General features: G+C 29.3%; 2 protein-coding genes across 7 annotated transcripts in view; both read right to left on the bottom strand.

The window, feature by feature from the left end:
* Positions 1-449: 449 nt before the first annotated feature.
* Positions 450-1,827, bottom strand: LOC145185733 (uncharacterized). 3 transcript variants are annotated; one of them, XM_090097029.1, is made up of 3 exons: positions 1,700-1,827; positions 1,386-1,442; positions 450-738 (listed from the first exon to the last, which is right to left on the bottom strand). In XM_090097029.1, exons 1-3 carry the CDS (start codon positions 1,728-1,730, stop codon positions 485-487), a joined length of 342 nt encoding a protein of 113 aa, XP_089953155.1. In that variant the 5' UTR covers positions 1,731-1,827; the 3' UTR covers positions 450-484. The 3 variants fall into 3 exon arrangements, with proteins under 3 accessions (XP_089953155.1, XP_089953154.1, XP_089953156.1); XM_090097028.1 differs by lacking the exon at positions 1,386-1,442 and adding an exon at positions 1,305-1,367 and having other exon boundaries at positions 1,700-1,812; XM_090097030.1 differs by lacking the exons at positions 1,386-1,442; positions 1,700-1,827 and adding an exon at positions 890-1,059.
* A 4,362-nt stretch (positions 1,828-6,189) lies between these two features.
* LOC145185736 (supervillin-like) overlaps positions 6,190-22,498 on the bottom strand; it is a 23,152-nt gene continuing 6,843 nt past the window's right edge. For 2 of the 4 annotated variants that reach the window (XM_090096858.1, XM_090096856.1), the window contains exons 2-23: positions 20,725-21,940; positions 19,337-20,512; positions 18,621-18,650; positions 16,356-18,455; positions 15,093-15,306; positions 14,829-14,964; positions 13,634-13,706; positions 13,347-13,508; positions 12,771-12,907; positions 12,060-12,213; positions 11,827-11,972; positions 10,741-11,148; positions 10,366-10,588; positions 10,069-10,262; positions 9,573-9,898; positions 9,336-9,463; positions 8,963-9,124; positions 8,429-8,578; positions 8,144-8,262; positions 7,947-8,005; positions 6,618-6,718; positions 6,190-6,497 (exon numbers count right to left, since the gene is read on the bottom strand). In XM_090096858.1, the coding sequence (XP_089952984.1) occupies positions 6,415-6,497; positions 6,618-6,718; positions 7,947-8,005; positions 8,144-8,262; positions 8,429-8,578; positions 8,963-9,124; positions 9,336-9,463; positions 9,573-9,898; positions 10,069-10,262; positions 10,366-10,588; positions 10,741-11,148; positions 11,827-11,972; positions 12,060-12,213; positions 12,771-12,907; positions 13,347-13,508; positions 13,634-13,706; positions 14,829-14,964; positions 15,093-15,306; positions 16,356-18,455; positions 18,621-18,650; positions 19,337-20,512; positions 20,725-21,400 (6,957 nt within the window). In that variant the 5' untranslated portion in view covers positions 21,401-21,940 and the 3' untranslated portion in view covers positions 6,190-6,414. Of the gene's footprint in view, positions 6,502-6,617; positions 6,719-7,946; positions 8,006-8,143; positions 8,263-8,428; positions 8,579-8,962; positions 9,125-9,335; positions 9,464-9,572; positions 9,899-10,068; positions 10,263-10,365; positions 10,589-10,740; positions 11,149-11,826; positions 11,973-12,059; positions 12,214-12,770; positions 12,908-13,346; positions 13,509-13,633; positions 13,707-14,828; positions 14,965-15,092; positions 15,307-16,355; positions 18,456-18,620; positions 18,651-18,797; positions 18,983-19,336; positions 20,513-20,724; positions 21,941-22,498 lie in introns of those variants that run through there. The other 2 variants (XM_090096857.1, XM_090096859.1) reach the window with 2 other exon arrangements.

Here is a 22,498-nt window from a genome sequence, read left to right as displayed (position 1 = left end):
TGTATCTTTTAAGTAAATTAATCATTTTCTTTTAAAATATTTTACCTTCCCTAGGAAAAACATTTTAAAAGGCTCTCTTTTGAAGAATTTGCTTTTGATGACGATGGTGGTTGATAAGTTAAAAATCTGTTAATATACCAAATAATAATATATAAAAAATAATATATAAAATAGTTAAAGCTTAACAAAAGTTCAATCAAAACGACAATGTTTTCTTATTTTTTTACGCATAAAAAGTTTTTATTCTTTTCTTAGCTCAGCGATGCCACCTGTACTAATTTATTTGTACGAATTTACCTGTATGAATTTAAATTACTTTCTTTTTAAATTATTTCCTTACGTATAAGTTTTTCTTAGTGTAACAACAGCCTGTTCGTGAAATTTTTTATTTTGATATCATTTTTTATCTCGTCATCGTTTCTGTTTGTCTATAATAGCAACAACACGCGTTGACAATATCTATCCAACTTTCTCTCCATTTTATTTAAAAATTAGGTTTACAGCATTTGTGGCCTTCAACCGGACACTTTCCTTCCGCTTCTTCGTATCCTGGTGAACAAAGACGGCTGTTATGGAGACAATGTGAACTTGGTCCGTTACATATTGAACGACAACATCTTTTATTTGCATCTAAACAACTACTTGCAGGTGCATCCTCGTGATTAGGATTACAAGGTTTTTCAATAGGTCCGCAATATGATAGAGCTCCAATAGAATCGCATTCGGATTTTGTGCACCCTGTAAAATGAAAAATACAAAAACATTTAAGAGTAGAGCATTAGTTTTTTTCAATTTTACAAATAATCTTTTTCATTTTGTTTATTTTGTAAAGCCAATAAAAGTGCTAATCCGTTTTGATAATATTTAGTAACTTATGAGACATTGTTACCTAGTAAAAGATAGTTTGCAACATAACCCCGCGCTTTCCCACACTCCCCTTCCTTTACCTTTTCCCTCCACCCACCCATTAATTAATTCATTTCAAAATTCTGCTTTTAGTTTTTTCGAGAAAAACCAATATCGAGAAAAAAATTATGTTTACGTTATGCTAAGAATATTTACGTATTGTTTTCAAAGAATTGCAGGCAGCTGAATTTATCTTAAATGTGATTTCAAGTTTACAATAGTTAAAACATATCTGACGAAAGTTAAAACATATTGGACGAAAGTTTTCAATGAGCTTGCTAAATATTGCTCTTTAACCAAAATAATAAATCTTATCCTGGATTTTTCTTGTAGATTTAAAGAAGATAAGTTAAACAAACATTGAGCCACATTTATGAAAAACTAATAAAATATTTTACCACTTGATGAAGAATCATGATGAAGAATCATGCAAACTTTCGCCTCATTGAATTTTAGGTTTTCTTAAAGAGAAAACTTACTTGTATAACGAGAGGATCCATCGTGTTGGTCGGATGGAGAACATAATAAAAAGAAAACTAAAACAAAAACTTCTAAATCAGTTAACAACTGCAACAACAACAACAGTAACAACAACAACAACAACAACTACAACATCAGCAACAACAGCAACAACAGCCTATAAAACATACCGAAAAAAACCTTTAACATCTTTTTACACACAACCTTTAATACATAAATTTTTTTTAGTTACTTTCTCAATAAGAAAAGAGAGAGGAATTTTTTTTTTTAAAAAAAAAGCGAGTTTAAAAAAATTTCATTCGGCTTCACTTACCATAGAAGATCCCTTGTAAAAATATGATCATTTTCGTAAAAAAAAAAATATAGTGGAAGCAAAAAAAAAAATTAAATTTGTCTACTCTTCTAGTTCATAAAATTGTTTTGAGCTGGTTCAGCGAGCAGCACAGTTGTATGACCTTTTCTTTTGTTTTAGTGCAGAAAGAGATTTGTTGCATTTTAAAATTGCAGCCTCACTAGTTCGTGTAATCATGATTTTGGTAGGAATTCTTAAAGCAGAAAGCAAATAAATATAGCATGATATTTTCCTTTCATAAGTTTAGCTAATGAATTCGCTTTTGGAGTTACTCCATGTCAAAAAAAACACCTAAATCTGCACTCTACATCATTAAAATCGCTGAATTTTGGCACAAATGATATAAATTAAGAAAGATTAGTTTTTCTTTATAAAGTTAACAGGATCTTAAAGTTTGGTCAATTTTGATTTTAAAATAATGGGGGAAGGGGGAGGGGAAGAGACGAAACTGTTTACGTATACTATTATGCTTACAATATATTCGTAGTATTAGTAAAAATTACCGAAGAAGAGAAATCCTCCAATCATTCTTTTAATCATAGGGGAGTTCAAAGGTTAGTAGCTGACGACACAAATTTGGAGAGGGGATCTATGAAATGATTACACTTTATTACGTTATATGTAAATGATCTCATAGTTTTTGACCCATGCGCGTAATTATTGTAATAAAGAAAACCGTCGACAATTAAAGCGCAAAATAAATCTGGCTAAAAGAAAAAAAATTATTTAATTTTTTTCATAGATTGAACTTGTATCTACTTTGAGGACTACTTTGGTTTGGCTTTACCTTTCTTAATTGAATTTTAATGGAGAAGATTTGTAATTGCAACTTTGTGTTCGCTGCATGAAAACTACTCATTATTTAAGAGATTATTGATGTTTGATCTGTACTTAACATTTTCTGATATTTTTAAAATCAGACACAATCTATTACCAGCTTTTGCTAATTAATCAAATTAGCTATTACAATATTAGTGGCTTTGTTATTTTTTTACTTTCATCTATTGTTTAATAGAAAATTAAATATATAAAAAGACATTTTTGAAGAAGAAAGGGTGAAAAAAAAAAAAAATCCATGTTTTTTAAAAGATAAAAAAGGTAAAATGACATGGGACTGAGCCTGTTTGAAAATTACTTTTTCTAATGCTAATTTACATTCAGTTCGAACTACATAGTTTGTTCCAGAAAATTTGTTTATTGACCAGTCAGTTGGAGCAAGAGTATTTTTTGAAGTGTTGTTGTAGATTATGATTTTGTTAGTTAAGACTTTTGAACAAACGAGTTTTGAACAAACAACTTTTGTTTATCTATTTACTCTTTACCAAAACTTGACTGTTCTTCAAAACTTCTTTAGATTTGTTAAGGGAGCTAGGGAGGGGCTAAGGGGGCAAAGGGGGCTAAAGGGGGCAAAAGGGGGCCAAAGAGGAGTTAAGGAGACTAAATATGTTAAGGTAGTTAAAAAGTTTTTTTTTTAATGGAAGTTGTTACTTGTTTTCACTTACCTTTTCTGATTTTACCAGACACAAACCTCAATAGAAATTATGTCTCATTATCAAAATCTTCATCATTTTTTGTAGCCTTTTTGTAGTGAACACAAAATTGAAATTAAAAATCTTCTCTCCCCATAAAAACTATGTTCAACGAAATTTCGCGTTCAATTTATACTCGCTCATAACCAACGAAAATTCCTCTAATACCGTCATAAAAAAAACTGCTGAAATTATATTTACAAAAACTAATACATGGGAACTTCGTCACGTCAATTTCTTTTACCATTTTACAAAGACTGCTTTTGTGCAATGCAATTTTTCATTTCTACTTAAGCTTTTTGATAAAAGCTTTATCACTCTGCTTCTACTTCATATTTTTACATTTTTAGTAGGATATTTAGATAGAAACTGAATATTTTTGCGAGTACTTGACATCATCTCCTGGATCATGCTTTGAGCTACTTCTTTTGAAGTTGCTATCCACTTTTCCTTAAGACTTTTTTCATATGAAGCTGATTTCTTGGTTTTCAATAGGATTCCTTTTATAATTGATAAATAACTTTCAATTGCAAATCAGACCAAAGTATTGTGGGCATATCATACTTTTCGTTAAACAGCAAATAGCGTTTCTTTAAGCATTATTCTATATACAAATCTGAACTCAAAGTCTCACGAGTAGACAATAGTGGATTTTTCAAACAGGAAGGAACAGATTGCTTGCCATACAAAGAACTTGGGAGCAAATCTTTCAGCTTGAATGTACTTGAACTTGTTGGTTACATATTTACCTTTTGACTGATTAAAGTATTTTATGGTCAATTTCCATACAAAACGTCAAAATTTGGGCCAAATGTGGCCGAATTCGAGGCTTTCACCAACTCCTCTTGGATCCCCTGCTCATTTTTTGTTGTATCCTATCAGGTTGTGCAAAAAAATGCCCAAGGGCATCAAGGAATTCACGGATAAGTACCGAAATTTGCGACAAATGTACAGAAATGCTTAGAATTTGCAGCTGTGAAGTTATTTTTTTGCAATAGTTTTTATTGTTTTCAATTATGCACAAGTTTTCTCAGCTTAAAAAGTTTGTATAGCCTTTTTTGAACAAAAAAATTGTTTTAATTTCTTAATCAATGGAGATTTGGAATTGCTTTGGAGTTTTCTTTTTTATGATATGTTTTACATTCTTCATATTTAAGTAATTTTCCTATCAAAACTTCGCTTTATTTAAATTTTCTTGCAAGATCTCTCTGTAACTGACATGGATTTGCTTTTATGGAGCAAATGATTGCATTATATTTATCTTTAAATTCTTTCTTTTTTGCACTTCCTACTTTTCTTTAAATAGACCAAGTCTCTTTATATCGCCGCATAATAAATCTAACTGAATATCGAGCAACACTTGTCAATTTTGAAATGTCAACTTGTCACAAAGAAACGGTTTTGAGGAAAAATCTCCAAAACTTCTCGATTTTATATTTGTTTACTCGTTTCGATTTTATGGTTTACTCGTTTTAACTCGATAACAATGATAACCAATACTTGAGGCCAATACAATCAAATAACAACAGCTTCTTTCTGCAAAAAAATATTATTTAGTGATTACGTTTTTAGTTATTGACCGAAAATTATTTATTATCTACTGAAATGTATTTTTTACTGGGGTAGATAGAAAGTGAAACCAGGAAAAATAATTTTTTTTTTTACTGGACAGTTAAGTTGTAGAGAACCTTTTCGGCTCTCTTCCTCCCTCATTTTTCAGTCAAAATCGGACAAACTTCGAGTAGCTGTAAATCCCAAATAAATAGGAATTACAAGAAAAAACTTTTAGTCTTTCGTGACTTACGTCTCGAAACATTCGTGCCAAAATTTAGCGATTTAAGTGAGGTCAGGTATAGCCTCTCGTTTTTTTATCATGGAGTTACAATCTTTACATAATATCGATACAGCATTTCAAAACTTCTTGAAATGCGTATCGATATTGTGTAAAGATTGCAGTAATTCCCAACAGTTTGCAAAAAAACTCCGACGGACTTAACCCTTAAACTAAGATGTTTCTGGATGTAAAATCAACAATTAGGGGTTGGGGTTAAAAGTCTTTTAGATAACTGTCTTGTAAACTCAAGTCAGTTCCATTCATTGAAGAACTAAAGAACTTTAGCCATAGCATCGGATAACTTTAGTCCGTAGTAGCAGATTTGCATACCAAAATCAATCTCAGTGAGGAATATATTTACCAGAAGCGGATATATTTACAAGAAGCGGATTCACCAAAAAGCGGTTTTTTTTACCAGAAGTACTCTCTCTCAAATCGACTGTGATCGAGGAAAAAAAATCCTATAAGAAAAGCAATAAACTGAGGACAAACAAGACTACTGATTTGTTTCATTCAGGGGACGAAGAAATGTTACAAAGATGCAACAAAGTACTTTTCGCAATAATATAAAAGATTTTCAAAACATGACGTCATTATTTATTATACAATTTACAGCGGTAAAAAGAAAATATAAAAATTTCAACTGAGTTATTATTTACAAACAAGTTGCGACAATCTCGTTAACAGTCTCTGTAAACAAGGTAAAAAAAGAAAAAATTTAAAGCGATAACATTATTTGATTATACAAAAATAGCGAAATTTTCAAGACATAAAAAATCAAAAGAACTTAAAATGGATAACAATTAATCGCTAAATAAATAAAACTATATGACAGTATATGTCAAAGGAGTTATCACATATTAAACATGCGCGGTATATCTTTTATGTCTCTTAGATGAATATAGATACATATTCATACTCATATATATATATATATATTTATATTTATATTTATAACCAATAAATACAAATCTTTAAATATCCGGTTGAAATATCGCTCTCGTCGTACCTCAACATCTCATGAAAAAGTTAAAAGGTGAATTCTAATGTACTGAAGTGGTGAATGTCAAGTAATAAATTAAAAAACACACGACTTAAAAAAATATATTTAAGCAAAAACAGGTCATTTTAAATATTACTTTTATACCATTTATTTTAAACATTTTAACAAAATAAAATTGCGTTTCTTGAACACTGCAGCTATAGCGAATCATAATCAGATGGACACTGATCTTAAATTTTACCCAACAGTTCGCTGATAGAACCACTGCTATCGTAATTTGTTTAGCAAAATGGAAATATTGCGATAAATTTCAGTAAAGACCAACTTTCTTTTTCCAGTTCACTTGCTGCCAAACCGGCAATTTGTAAAACGTGGCTTTTTGAAAATGAAACACTTCCTAAAATTAAAGTTAAAATTTAACAACTTTGAATTTATTTTGATTTATTAGCTTTTATGCTAAACTAGCACTAACAGTAAGAAGTTATCGCGAAAGAGAACAGCTTTTAAAAACACTTGCCAAAAAGCTTTCCTCCGATAAATATTTCTCCAGTTTAGTAGGATCCACACCTTGGGGAGGGGGTTTGCGACGGAGTTCTTCAATGGTGTAGTAGTCCCTGGATTTAAAAAATATGCGATTAATACACACAAACACACAGAGTATACACAAAAAAAAAAAATCTAATCTTTTATACCTATTTTATACTTTATTACCAAAATATTTGTATTAGCCAATTTTAACAAAAATTGTACATAAAGTAAATAAAAAATTGTAAATAAAAAACTGTAAATAAAAATTGTACATAAAGTATGTAAATAAAAAATTGTACATAAAGTAAATAAAAAATTGCAAATAAAAAAATTGTATATAAAAATTGTACCTAAAGCATGTAAATAAAAAGTTGTATATAAAAACTATATATAAAGTATCCACTCGAATATCAATATCAACCTATCAAGATTTTGGAAAAAAATCAGTTTTCTTTTGTAGTATAGGAATTTCGAAATTTAATAACTAAGCTACCACAAAAAAATCAGAAGGCATGATTTTCCTTGATTTTTCAAACCGATTTAGAGGTTTCGTTGATGAAAAGTCAAATATTTTCTTTATGCCATTTTACTGTAAAAGTATATTTTATACTTTTCTTTTTTCAATTTTACTTACCAGTTTGATCGTTTAATTTGCTCAATTTACGCAAAAATATGGAACTATTTTGTTAGTGTACAATTATTTTATTTTATTTTTGCAGTCAGTTTTATGCTTCATTTGATTTTTTGTCTAAAAATTCAATAACAAGTAATTTATTCACCAACACCGAAATAGATTCACCAACACCGAAACAGATTCACCAACACCGAAACAGATTCACCAACACCGAAACAGATTCACCAACACCGAAACAGATTCACCAACACCGAAATAGATTCACCAACACCGAAACAGATTCACCAACACCGAAACAGATTCACCAACACCGAAACAGATTCACCAACACCGAAACAGATTCACCAACACCGAAATAGATTCACCAACACCGAAACAGATTCACCAACACCGAAATAGATTCACCAACACCGAAATAGATTCACCAACACCGAAATAGATTCACCAACACCGAAATAAAAACAAAACAGATTCTTAAAACTTGATATGATATCAAGAAAAAAAAAGTTCACATATTAATACTCATTTTTTAGATGCAGTTTTTAAAATCATGGTTTTTTTTTTTAATGTATAATTATCGTTTTGATATCGTGTATGGATGGATGGATGTATGGATGGATGATGGATAGAATGGATTGGATTGGATGTATGTATACATATATGTATAATATAAGACCTACTTTGTAAATAAAGCAAGCTCTTCAGTGACTTTGTACAACTTGTCTTGTTCAATACCCATCTAAAATTAAATCATTAGTTGTGTCAGAGAAATGTCATTAGTAATGTCAGAGCAGAAAAATAATTTGATTAAAAAGGAGATTTGAAATAAAAAAAAAAAAAATAGTAAAGCTATTCCAACATTAGTGCAAAAACATACATCAATTTGCAGATCAGTTATGTCTTCTTGTATGACCCAGTATGGAAAAAGGTCAATAAAAGATTCTGGCTCTAACCCTGCATACACTATATATAACTTATCTGGATCACGATCCATCTCTAAACAACATATTACAAACAGATTAGCTTTAACTAATGTTAACACTTTGAATAAAGTCTAAAAAATAGTTATGTCTAAAGTCCTCTTAGAAAAGTTTTTACAACCAAATTTTTAAACTTAAAAAGGAAAATTAACAGTTAATGCAAAAAGAGCAAGTAAATTTACCCTCAGCATAAAGTAATGCACTCTCCATTGCTTTCTTTCTTTCTTCACCCCAACGTCTAATCTTTGAACTGCTTTCACCAACATCATCATCATCAGGCCACCAGCCAAACCATACATAAATATGAACACTTGAATCCAAAATAAAGATAGCTGTAAATAAAATGAAACCTCAATTTGTTTTTTAAATTGAGTAATTTTCAGGATATTTTGAAACAAAAGTAACAAAAATGATAAAAATAAACATAATAAAACAAAGTAATGACAAGAGAAATTCTACTTCAAATACTGAATCATTTTTACAATAATCCATGTTTAACTTGAAGCTAGAAAATGATTTATGAGTTACAAAAAAAAAGAGTTACCTTACTGAAGTCTATCATCCTTCTTTTTAGGATGACAGACTTTAGTAAGCTATAAATAGAGTGTTAATGTTAAGATAATATTTTAAAAACTTTAAAATAAAAGAGGAAAGAAATGATGATTTGCTTTGATTTAAATAATGATTTATTTAAATAAAAAAAAACTATTTCGTACCTGGCTGCTCAACATTATACATGTCATCTTGCAAAACAGGAAAAGGACAGTGTATTGATTCTTTTCTTGAAGGACATATGATTTCATGTGCAATGAAAGTACCTGTTGTGCTCTGCATTTGAAATAAACGAGGAGACATCTTTGAGACGTTGCTTTTATCTTCTATAAACAAACAAATAATAGAAAAATTCAAATATAAATTTAAAAATACATTTTAGGTAAATTTAACAATATCAGATCCTTTTGATTAACATCAGATATTGGTTTTGATGGGATTTGAGATAATATTGACATCATCTCAAATCCTACTAATACAAGTAATTAAACAATAGCCAAACTTAAAATTTTAACTTTAAAATTATTTAATACATACCATACAGTAAACTTCCATAATCTTCATGTCCGCCTAAAGCTAACCAAAACACCTCTGGTTCTTCACCTTCCTCAACTTCCGTGAAACCGATCTCATTCATTGAAGCTATCGATGCTTCATCAGGGTGACTATAAAATTTTTTTTTTTAATTAACAAAAACAGTAAACAAACTTTAAAATTTTTAACTAAGACACTGTTTTATTCTAACTCACAACAAAGTGAAAGGAAGGGAAGTACTTTGCAATCAGCTGTTTTGCAGCATGATTGGCAGTGGCTCTAGTTTCCTCATTAGAACAACAGCCATGCCATAAAAACACTTCACCCTGAGCACACAATAGAAGTACAAAGCTTGATCTTGAGCGAAGCGATTCAGATATTGCTGGTACTTGAAGAAGACAAGCTTCATTAGGTTGTTCACCACGAATACAGTAGAGCCGAATGACAGAAGAATCAGTATATTCTGAGCGCAGACCAGGTGCAGGTCGCTTTCCTGCATGAATAACCATACCACCATTAAAAAGATTTAAAAGAGCTGGAGGTTCCTTACCAAGAGTAACTCTTATCTAAAGTAAAAATGCATGTATATAATGTATACAAACATAAAATGAAATAATTAAAACTAAAACAGCAAATATGGTTCTCTTTATATAAATAACAAAATAGTCTTTTTAAATAAGTAGCAATAAAAAGTTTTATTTTATGAAAAAATAAATAATACTTAATAAATACATACTTGTGGCCCTTTTTCTTTGTCAAGCTCTACAGTCATGAGAGCAGTAGCCCCTTCCTCATTTACACTGCAGTCATTTCCCAACCAGAAAAAGTAACAACAACGTTCAACACCACCAGCTTTTAATGGGTCATCAAGATTACGGAGTGCTCTAACTTTAACAATTCGATAATGCCAACGAATAACATAACCCTCACCTATTTCACAATTATATATATAAAAAAAACATTAAATGAGTACTTGCTTTTGATGTAATAAAATTAATTAGTAGAAGTTAAAACTGATTACTGTAACTTTTACCTGAATGAAACTGACCAAAACTTTCATCTGGTAAAAGAATAGAATTATTTTCACTAACAAACCATGTTTTAACATCAAGTGTTATAACATGGTAACCATCCATTCCATTAGGATTACCACATCCCCGACCCATATCATAACCCTCTAGGATCAACTTTGGCAAAGATGATTCAGCAATCATGGTGGTTGGATCAACAGGATTGATACTAAGTTCCATTGCAGGCTGAAAATGCCAAGGATATAATTTACTTTAAAATAATAACACTCAGTTTTACTTAAGTTTTAAGAAAAAAGAATTTATTAAAAGTACATTTCCATATAGTATTGCCCCATTATATACAGCGCATTACTTATATGTTTGATTTTAAAACTTACTTTGATGACTTCACCTTCAGGTCCTCCTTTCATACGAATAATTCTGCTTTCATCAGGCCAATCACAAAATTTTTCTTTAAAAATCACCCATTCAGATCCTTCAAAAAACAACATTAGAAGAGCATAATCTGGGCGCTTTACTACTTCTCCTTTTTGGTGGCGGCCTTGTTTTGTACTTGCTCTCTTAGGGTGTTTGTTACGATTATGATTAAATGATATAGATATTCTACGCGTTTTTCCGAGGTGAGGAATGCTTGATAAAGCTGAATTAGTTGTGTTAAGATCAAGAGCGTAATAGCCTTCTTTAAACTTCTCTGTAGCAAGCTGTTGAATAGCTTTTCGTTGTTGTGAATTTGTTTGTTGACCCACCCACACATAAACTTCAGTTATAAAATCAAACACAAACACCTAAAAAAACATGACAAATTATATTTAATATACATCAGGAGTACTCATAATATTAAGCTGATTTAATGCACTTAGATTAGATAGGAAGATTTTAAGTAGAATTTTTTTTTAATTATCCAAAATATTTGGGATCATGATTCTTAGAAAATATGCTTTTGATAAAAGTAATAAATAGAAATTTTGTTTTCCTTCTCTGTTTGTCTTGGTGAGATGTTCAGTTCAGCAAGACAAACCAAGAAAAAGTTGTTAAAGAAAAATTGAAAAAAGAAAATCATTCAAAAACTTTTTTACACATATTATGCCAGTTCATTTAGATCTCATGGTCTATCATTTGCTTTTTTTTCCTAGAGATAAACTTAACCTTGATTGTGCTTCAGATAGCAAGAAGCATACAAAATTGCTTAAATGTTAAAATTACAGACTGCTAGACAACCTTTCAATTCTTTTTTTTTATAGTAATAAACTTCCCAACAGTTAATTGTTTATTCCTATAGCAAATTGTTTATTCCGACAGTATATTGTTTATTTTTATATCAAAGTTCAAGGTGAACAACCTGCTTTCATAAAAATAACTAAGAAAAATTTAGGTGTGAATAGTATGTGTGAAATATAATGTCTATCATAAAATATAACTTTGAAACATTTTTAAAATTCAATTTTAGTGGTGGGAAAACCTACGCAGTTTGTAAGAAGAATCTCTTTTGAAGGCATTCTATGACATTGTGTATCAACTGGAACAAGTTCAGGAGGATCATTTGCTTCACATAGTGTGTATGTCATATAGGCAGAAGTTATGGTCTTTTCAAAATCTTCATCATCCAACACTTAAAACAAAGAACCAAATTTAACTTAAGAAAAAATCAAGTTTATTTATAATGTGAAAACAAATACATTAAATGTTTTAAAAATACCATTATTGTTAATGTGCAGTTCTTCTGTATTTTCTTCAGATAACAAACGCATAATTTTATTTTCTGTTTGACCTCCCTGGTCAACATAAATAACATCTATAGCTTTGCATCCCATCTCCTTTTTTTGATTAATTCGTGATGCTATTTCAGCTGCCTGCATATAGCAAAAGAGTTGTTAAAACCTATAAATTATTTTGATAATCTGTTTAACATTCTGGTTAATCCCAGTGACCAAAGGCAATAGAGTACTATATAATCTGACATTGTAATGTGGACAGAGAAGTAATAGAGTACTATATAATCTGACATTGTAATGTGGACAGAGAAGTAATAGAGTACTATATAATCTGACATTGTAATGTGGACAGAGAAGTAATAGAGTACTATATAATCTGACATTGTAATGTGGACAGAGAAGTAATAGAGTACTATATAATCTGACATTGTAATGTGGACAGAGAAGTAATAGAGTACTATATAATCTGACATTGTAATGTGGACAGAGAAGTAATAGAGTACTATATAATCTGACATTGTAATGTGGACAAAGAAGCAATAGAGTACTATATAATCTGACATTGTAATGTGAACAAAAGAAGTAATAGAGTACTATATAATCTGACATTGTAATGTGGACAAAAGAAGTAATAGAGTTAAATTATTAAAATTATTGATAAAAGAATAATTTATAAACCAGGTGAAATGTATTACCTTTGCTTTCTCAATAACATTAGCTTGGGCTCCATACCAGCAAAACAGATCTTTTGGAGTGATAATAAGGAAGCAGTCATTGCAATTTAAAGAAGAGATATGATAGTTTACCACTGATGTTTGAACCTTTTTGCGACCTAGCCATAATTTTTTAGACATAAATTTTACAGTTATACAGTTTTAGTACCAAAATATTTTTTGTAAATTTTTAATTCAATATTACACACAAAATTTTTAGTTAAATATTAATTACAAATTTAAGAAAATTTGTTGTAAATATTTAACTAAAAAGATTTTTAGATTTTTAAAGTTTCACACACTGATTAAAAACTTATGATTTTCTAATATCTATTTTTTTTAGCTGCAAAAATCTTACAGCTAAAAAAAAAAATTTGTCTCACTGGAATTTCAAATTGTTTTATTAGTAATGTACTAGAATTGAACGATTGTTCATTACGATGAAGGTTTTAAACTCTTATTATACTCAATAATATAAGAAAATCATTAGGAACTCATTTTATATCATTTAAAAATCATGGTGAAAAACTAGCATAGAAAACATAGACAAATATTAACCTTTGATTTGCAAAAGAATATTTGTGACAGTACTGACTTCAAAACCCTCTGATAATCCATTGCTTTTTTCCCCAACTTCAACTTTGCGTAACTTTGTCTTTGAAAAATCAACAGTCATTCGAAGAGCACTGATTGCATTATCATCAAGATCTTGTTTATTTGCTAAAATATAGAGACATTATTTAAACTTTAAAAATTATTAACAAAACTAATATTAAAGTGTCATGGATTAGGAATTAAATATAAAGCCAAATTCAAATACATCATAAGTATATTTAAAAACTTACAAAAACACCCAGAATTTCTTTTCATCTCTATGGTTTGAGTAACCTTCAATTCTTGTGTGCTTGTTTTCTCATTCTAAAATGCCAGAAATTATTCAAACATTACCACGCAACTATCATTCAAGCAATTAACAACTGAAAGTTTTTGAAAAAGTTTACATACTGCAACTCAGTGTTGATTAAAAAGTTTTTGAATTTATTTTCACTTTATGATTTAATTCAATTTATTTTTCTTTATAATGATATAAGAAAGTTTAAAAAGCAAATCATTTTGTTGCATTGCAACTATTAAAATATAAAAACAAAAATTATGTTTTCAAAAATGTAAACTATGTAACTTAGTAGCAAATGTACTCAAATGATCAAGATCATCTTGGCACCAGATGTAATCAAATAATTATTTTCCATTAAAAAAGGTTTCACTTTCTTTTAAAAATTGCATTTATCATTTTTTTGTTTCCTTTAGGTATATTTTATCTTTTAAGAGGTTTGCCACAAGGCCATGGCAATTTACTAAAATTCTCTCACTCTTTACTTTACTTTTGTATTTCTATTATCCTATTGAAACCATCTGAATTAACCAAACTAGTGTTTAAATCAACATATTTATCTATATACTTATCCTGAAGTATTCTGTTTAAAAATTTGTGTTAACTCAATTCCATTGTTTATCAAATAATATTGACCCATACTTGATATACTGAAAAAAAGGTGACAAAGCTTACAATAGAAAGTGTGCACAGTCATTCTGTTATCCTCAATTTAAGTATACAGTGATGTCAACACTTCAACCAATTTAAAATTACTCTATGTTAAATCCTATTGAAATCCTCTTTGTGTATCAAAAAAAAAATTACAAAATATGTTAAAATACTGTTATCACTATTTAATAAAAAATCCAAAACTCTAACATTTTTTTTCAGCCAAAATTTAAACCAAAACCTAATTATTTTAGTATCATAGCAACAGTAGTTACTGATTTTAACAGCTTTGTGTTAATGATTTTTACTTAACAGAAAAACCAATAGCTAAGGAACTATATCTATAGCACAAGTATTGTCAGGTCTTAAAACTGTAATCTTAATTACCTAAGTGTGAAAAACTCCAAAAAGTCCATATATAAATTAAACACCCACAGAATCAACAAACACCTTATTTAAACTAAGAATCTTAGAAAACAGAAGAAAAAAATGCACACCTTTGCTGTAGCCACAAGGCTGGTTTCATCAATAAGATCATCACGCTGTTGAAGTAATTTAATTGGATTTACTCCACTTTTATGATGGCGCTGAGGACGAAGACTGCGTTTGTCAGAAGTAGAGACTGATGTAAGCCTAAAAGAAATTGTTTATACAAATATTTTGAAAGTTAACTTAATAAAATCTTTTATGATAAAAGTTTTTGTAAAGTCTATTTATTGATAAGTTAATATAAAATTTTATATTAAATATTTAAAGTATACTTTGTGGACAAATTTGACACAAAATCAAGATCTGAAAGATTTTCGTTTGTTCCATTTTGCTGTCTCTTAGCTGATAGTTGGTTTTCTATGCTGCATTTGTCAACTTTTTCAGGATCATTGTCATCATTTAAAATATTTTCACTTAAATCTTTTTGGGAATAATGCAAAGATGGATTGCATTCCAGAGCTGAAGCTAAATCTGTTTCTGTCAAGCCTTAGTAACAAATATACAAAATAAAAAGTTTGCATTATAAATTGTAAAACTAAAATATAGAAAACAAAATGTAAATTTGTTTTGTATATAACTTTGTTTAATTTAAGGTTTTTAAAATTTGTGAGTTTTGTTATAATAACTATTTTTAAATATCCTTCTAGGTGGATGAAAAATGATGAATCAAGATTTTGAGATAAACCCTACGCCTGGTCAGGTAGCTGCAAAGTTAGGGTTAAAAACCCAAAGAAGGAATCACAATGACTTATATATTTATGGTAGATGGTAGATTGAAAGAACCAGTTTATTTAATCAAAAAAAAAGCTTTACTTGTATTTACTTTAGGAAGTAATTACTTTTAAAAAAATTAGTAGTCTCCGTAATGTCACTAATACAAACTCCATCGTTCTTATGTCAATTTTTTTTTCTAGATCATGATGTTATTTATGGGCAGCACCCAAATATGATAACTTGAAGTTAATTCTCATTATAAGCCATTTGAAACTTTATTCACAATTAAACTTAAAGAAAAATATATATATATGTGTATGTATATATATTGATATATTGATATATTGATATATTGATATATTGATATATTGATATATATATATATATATATATATATATATATATATATATATATATATATATATATATATATATATATATATATATAAGAATCTTTTTTAGAACAAAATTATATTTTCACACAACAAACTAATATTTCGGTATTTATTGGTAAAATTCTAATTTAAATTGAATTCCCAGGAAAGTTTAAGATTTTTTTAATAAATTCTATAGTGGATTCCTAGGAAAGTTTAAGATTTTTTACTAAATTCTATAGTGGGTTAGCAAAAAAAATCAGTATCATAGCTTTTGCATATCCTCAGTAGTTTTTTTGTAGTCAAAAATTGAAAACTGATTGACTATTCAAGATTATATTTTACGCTTATTCATTATTTTGAAACTATACAGTAGATTGAAATTAAATGACATATTTTTGAAGAAAAATTGGTAGAAAAGGTAAACTCACAGAATCATCAACTCACCTTCATTCATTATGCTTTCAAGATCATCAAAAAGATCTTCAAAAAGCTTTTTGCTGTCTAACCTTGTGTAACGCTTCTTTTCTCTCTTTTGTGCTGGTTCCTCACCAACGTTATTTGCAGATTTATTTAAAATATTTTTATTTGATTCGGTTTGTTTTTGATTGTTTTTTTCCAAAACAGTTTTCTCAAATTTCTCTTTTTCTGTTTCATTTTTTATTTCATTCTGCAGTTTGTCCATCGTCCAATCATCTAATCCAGAAATAGTGTGGGGCCTTTCTTTGCGGGAATTAACTCTTGGACTTAAATCAATGGGAGTTTTTTTAGTTAAATGCTTTTGTTTTGTATGCTCCATAGCTTGCAAAAACCGATTTTTCATTTCAGAAAGTGGCTTAATTTGTTCTTTAGTATCTTCATCCACATCCAAATTTATATTTATTGTAGTCATACTTTTAGTACGCTTAAGCATTGTTGGTTTATTTAATCCATCCATGTTTGGATTAGATAGATTTGTATAGGAAGCTCTCAAATCCTCATTGGATTTGAAATTACTAGGATGATCTTCTACTAAAAAACTTTTGCGTTTATCTGTATTTGACATTAAAGCAGCTGTTATTTGTTCAAAAGTCTCTTTATTTAATGATTCTCTCTTATTCTCACCCTGTTGAGCAGCAGCAGCTGCTTGCTTAGCAAGTTCAAGATCTCTTGGAGCTATACCTTCTGTTATAGTTTTATACCTCTTTGTTGACTTAGTTCTTTTAATTTTTTGCCGCTCATTCTGGGGAACTTTTTCAGGAGTTACATTAGTGTTAATATTGTCAGGGAGACCTTCAAGAAGTTTTTTCTTTATTTCAGCAAAACTAAGATTTTCATTTACAACACCAGACCCTTTATCTTTACCTCCTTCTAAAAATATCATATCAGAGTCAATCCCACTCAGTAATGTTTTAGGGCGGTTAAGTCGATTGTTACGCTTGTTATTTCTTCTCAGCACTACTCCATCATCACGAACCATCTGTGGTGTTGAAGGTTGCAAGCATATTTCAGGAACATTGGTAATAAACTCTGTATTAGCTCTTCTTGCTTTATGTTTTTTTCTGGTACTTCCAGGAGTTGCTGGAGAAGCTTCAATGTTTGAGTTATCCAGTTTTTCAACAGATTCAATTGCTTTTCCAACTTGTAAAGCATTTGTAAAATCAATTTGTAAATCCCCAGCATCAATTGGAAGTGATTTCGTTCGATCCATAGCCTCCTTTTTAGCAGCCTTGCGATTTTTTATACGCTCTTTATTTTTACTATATTTCTTGATGCCAGTTTCACTATCATAAACTGACTCCTGGCTTCCAAATTCTTGATTGTATTCTGGCACACTCAAAGTATTTTTTAAGGCATTTGGTACTTCAGAAACTTCATCTGCAACTTCATTATTAATATTTTGCTTTACACTAACTAAAGATGAGTTATTGGTAAAAGTGTCAGCAACTGAAGGAAAATCACTTTTTTCATCTACAAAACTTTCTTTCTTCTTCTCTTCTTTTTTTTCTTGTGACTGAGATCGAGAAAGTTTTCTTTTACTATTCACAGTGATGCTTAGTGATTTGGAAACTTTTTGTTTGATATTTTTCTTGGATTGATCTCCATGATTTATATCATTTTGTAACAAGTTGTTTTCTTCTTTTGATTTTGAACTCGGTTTAACTGAAGTATTAAATGTATTATTTAAAATATTATCTTTATCATGGTCCAACTTGCTTGTTTCAATATTTTCAATTTGTGAGTCTGTTTGGTCAATGGATTTTTTATGGAATAGCCGAAAAAGTGAAGAAGCTCTTCTGTGTTTTATAGGAGGTGATGTAACAGAACCTTCAAATGTATTAGAATTCCCAAGGTCATTATCAAAGCTAGCTGAAAAATTAGACACTGTGTTGTGGGTAGAATCTTTGTCTTTTCGAAAACTAAAAAGTGAAGATAACGAATGTTTTTTCTGCTTTTCATGTTCAGGGCTGTTTGATTCTTTATGATCATGCTTTTCTGACTGATTTATAAAAGAGTATTTGTAATCTTCATCATGCACAGCATCAATATCACTCTTCAAATTGACACCTGTAAGCAACTTTACAGATTTAGTCTTTAACATTTTTTTTAACATACAAAAGCAATCAAAAACTTATAAAAACTGTTTAAATAATTAAAATCTTCTCAATTAAATTTTAAAAAACATAATAATTTAAAATTTACAAGTTAAATTTTAAAAACTTGTTTTTTTACCTTTTATGGTCACAGAATCCTCACTGAATGCTAAAAGTAACATAATTGTAAAAGTATAGATAAAAAAATCTTAAAAACAGGAAGCACACATTAGACAATAAAAACAGAGTTTTTATTTAGACACTATTTTATGCAAACATTTAGATTTATATAATTAATGCATCCTTAAAAACTTACCAAAAGGCATTTAGGTAGACCTTTTCACTACAAACATGCACATTTTAGATATATATACTGGCACATACATATATATATATATATATACTTAATATTTTGTTTAGCTCAAAACATAACATTATTATTTGAACACATTTTAAAGACTTGATTTTATGATTAATGCGCTAAAAAGATTTATTAAAGTCGGATTAAAAAAACAATTTGATACCAACACAATAAAGATAACAGTTCAGTAGAGTTGCATTTCATAATAAGATAATGGAATGCATAGCATAAATACCATCACTATTGTCATCTCAGTGGTTTGTATATTTATGCATGCATAAATATAATGCACAGATAATATATTTTTTATGCTAGAGTTTTTACTAAATCATTTACAATATAGTATGTATATGCATGTGTACAAAATATTTTTAAAAAATTATATATATACACATACTTAAGCCCACATATATCCAGATATACACACATGATATATATAATCTTCACATATTTACTAAGTATATATAGTAAATATATAGATAAAAAAGCCTTACCATTTTTATTTTCATTTTTTCTGTTTCTATCTGAAAATGATTTCAACTCATCTGCTCTAGATATTTTAGTTGAAGAAATTCTAGTAATAGGCCCAAAAACAGATATTGGAGATTTAGAAATATGTGTTGTATTTTCTAAATTGTTTGTATCAGTAAAAGAAATGTTATCAATGCCTTGCACAATATCATTACTTTCATTGCCTTTAGTTGATGAAGAATTAAGTAGTGACAATTCTCTAAAATTATTTTGTTTCTTGTATTTAATTTTATCAATAGACAGTCTTAAAGGTTCAGTTGTTCCAAACTCAGATTCCATTATACAAGACTCTTTATAATTTGGATATGCTTCTGTTCCAGAATATTTACTTGGCCTTCTTTCAGTAGATTCAAACTCCAACTCCATTTCATACTCAGAATCATTTGTATTTGGTTGAGATGATTTACCTAAAACACCAAGTTCTTGACTGCTCCTATCAGAATTCTTAAATAAGTATTGTGAAAATAAATTGCTACTTGAGGATGAAAATGACTTACTTAAGTCTTCACTAATATTTTTATCATTGTAGTAATTATCTATTCTATTATTAAAATGTTCGAAATTTTCTATTTTGTTTGATTTATTAATATCTCTTTCTTCCACTTCACCACACTTATCAGTTTCTTTAGATATAATACCGCAATTTAATAATAATTTGTCTTCAGATTTACAGATTTGCGATATTTCTTCCAATCTTTTTCTTAAATAAGCAGATCTTGGTACGAATGGCTCTGTATAAGTATTTATACTACTTATTGACCTAGTCTTGCTTCTCCTATCGCATATTTCATCAAATTGTTTTGGTTCAAATTCACTTTGATTTAAAAAGTTTTGTTCCGCAGAATTATTCTCAGTATTAACACTTCTCTTCGATTCCTGAAAAGAATTAGTACGATTAATATCTAAAGAGATTTTTCTGTGAATAGCTGGGTCTTTGCTTTGAATATAGTTGATTTGTTCTATTGAATTAGTACCTAGAACTCGGTTATTTGAATCCATTGAATAAGAAAGCCTTTTGCTTGTTTGAGGCTTAAAATTTTTATCGTGGTTGTAATAAGAACCAGGCGAGTTACTTTGAATTGAGCCGTTACATTTTTTTTCCATAATCGTGCTATTTCCTTTTCCTGATTTATCGGTTCCTGTATATAAACAAAATAATTCGTTTAGCTTCCCGTTCTCGCTCAAAAAATGTTTATAAAAAATGATGTACCTTGACAAACTATTATTTTTGCATAGAACTAGCAAATGAAGCAAAAAATTATTTTGAAAAAAAAAAAAAAGTTTTTTTTTCTACTCTTCATAAATAACAACAAAAAAACTTTGAATAAACTAAAATAGATAAAGAACTTACCTGTTATTTGGGATTCTACATCGGTGTAGACCTTGTCGTCAGTGCGTAAGTTTTTATGCGACTCTATGTTGATTTCACATGCCTTTACACTGAGAAACTGACGCGGTTTCTGAATACGTTCTTTTACATCAAACAATGCGTTGTTTGATTGGGCGGAATTGTCTAAACTATAGGTTCGATTTGTCCTTGAAATCTTTCCTGAACCTCCGATAGTATGAATATTTTGTGATTCAGCATCGTTACAAAATGGTTGGAGCATTTTATATTTAGGCGGAAGGCAGGTTGACATTGAGCGACCAATACGTCGTGTTTTTCGTTGGCAGTTTTGCTTTTCATTTTCTTCGTGGTTAGAAGACTCCTGTGTTTTATTTTTCGTTAAACTCTCTAACAATTTATGATTTTCAAAATTTGGTACTTTTTTATCTGGTTGATTTACAATCTTAACCTGTGGATAACAAGAATCGGAAGGATCCATCATGTTTGAAATACTAGATAAAAGAGTTGCCTCGTTAGGTGCTGTATTTTGAGCAGAACACTCCATTCTTGTGGCGAGAGTGGCTTTATCGTCTTCGTTAGAAAACGTTCTTTTAGTAACAACCTGCTGATGACTACTGTTTAAAAAGTGATCTCTATTGCTTCTCAACTTAAAGGATTCATAACTCTCCATAGTTCGCATACTGTTTGTTTCGGCACTTTCTACGTAATTTGTATTTTTCAGCAAATTTGAAGAACTTCCCTCCTTTTGGTAAACTTCATTATAAAAAAAACTTGTCTTTTTATTACAATCAACTCCATCATTTTCTTCTGAATAATCTATCAGATCAGTCCAACTTAAAGCTTTACTTTTACGATTTTTTAGATGGATATATTTGCTCAAATGTGTGTTGCTAGGGCTTTGGTTTTGCAAATTTGAGGCATCGATGGAAGGAGAAAAAATTTTGTCCTGCTGATCTTTTAAGTTTGTGTTCAAAATTGAAATATTTACATTATCCTCTAAAAAAGTTTCTGAGGAAGGAAAGTAACTAGACCATCTTTTTATTATTTCACTGCGTGTAAGTTTCTTATTGGTAGAATTAAGATTGCTTGCCAAGCGTCTGGAACCAATTTTGTTTATGCCATTATTACTATTATCATTATTATTATAGTCCACTGTATGAGTGGAACGGGTATCACTGCAAAGTCCAACTGATGGGAAAGTAGTACTCAGAGAGGTTACCTAAAAAAATTATTTGTGTAACGAATACGGGTACCTGTTTAAGGTACATGATTTTCTTTTTCCATTCAAATAAAAAGTTGTAAAATGATAATGTTACATCTAATCAGTCCTATTCTTTTAACAATAAGTGTAGCAACAGTCAAAATCATTTATAATACTATTGATGATTTAAATATTTTAGATAACTATTTGTATCAGTTTCTCTTCATGTTTACTTTAGTGAGGTGCTTAGAGGGAAGCACAATTTGGCAAATTTATTTAGTAGTTTGGAATGAATCGTAATTTGGCTAAAATTCAAAGAGTAAAAAATCATATTTTAAGACTCACACGGGATGAACAGCATATTTTAAAATTCACAAGAATAAACAGCGTACTTTTTTTAATATTAAAGTAAGTTTTACAGAATTCAAAGTTAAAAAATCATAAAAACACTGGTATGAGAATTATTTGAAAACAGTTGTTGATAAACGTGGAATTTAGAAATAAACTGGAATTAATGTGTCTGGTGCCACGAACACCTACAGTAAGACTTACTATCATAATCAGAACAGTAAAAAA

This window comes from Hydra viridissima, unplaced genomic scaffold (genome assembly GCF_058129835.1).
Source record: "Hydra viridissima isolate aposymbiotic clone 2 unplaced genomic scaffold, HvirCarnegie_v1 scaffold_9, whole genome shotgun sequence".
NCBI lineage: Eukaryota > Metazoa > Cnidaria > Hydrozoa > Anthoathecata > Hydridae > Hydra > Hydra viridissima.
Note: the sequence above shows the minus strand (reverse complement) of the source record. Positions and strands in the feature narration are given on the sequence as shown.

Coding starts and splice junctions, on each gene's coding strand:
- LOC145185733 (XM_090097028.1), bottom strand. CDS start 1,730: ATGATCATATTTTTACAAGGGATCTTCTATG. Junction 1,368..1,699: donor TTTACAAGGGATCTTCTATG/GTAAGTGAAGCC, acceptor TTTCTCTTTAAG/AAAACCTAAAATTCAATGAG. Junction 739..1,304: donor TCATGATTCTTCATCAAGTG/GTAAAATATTTT, acceptor TTCATTTTACAG/GGTGCACAAAATCCGAATGC.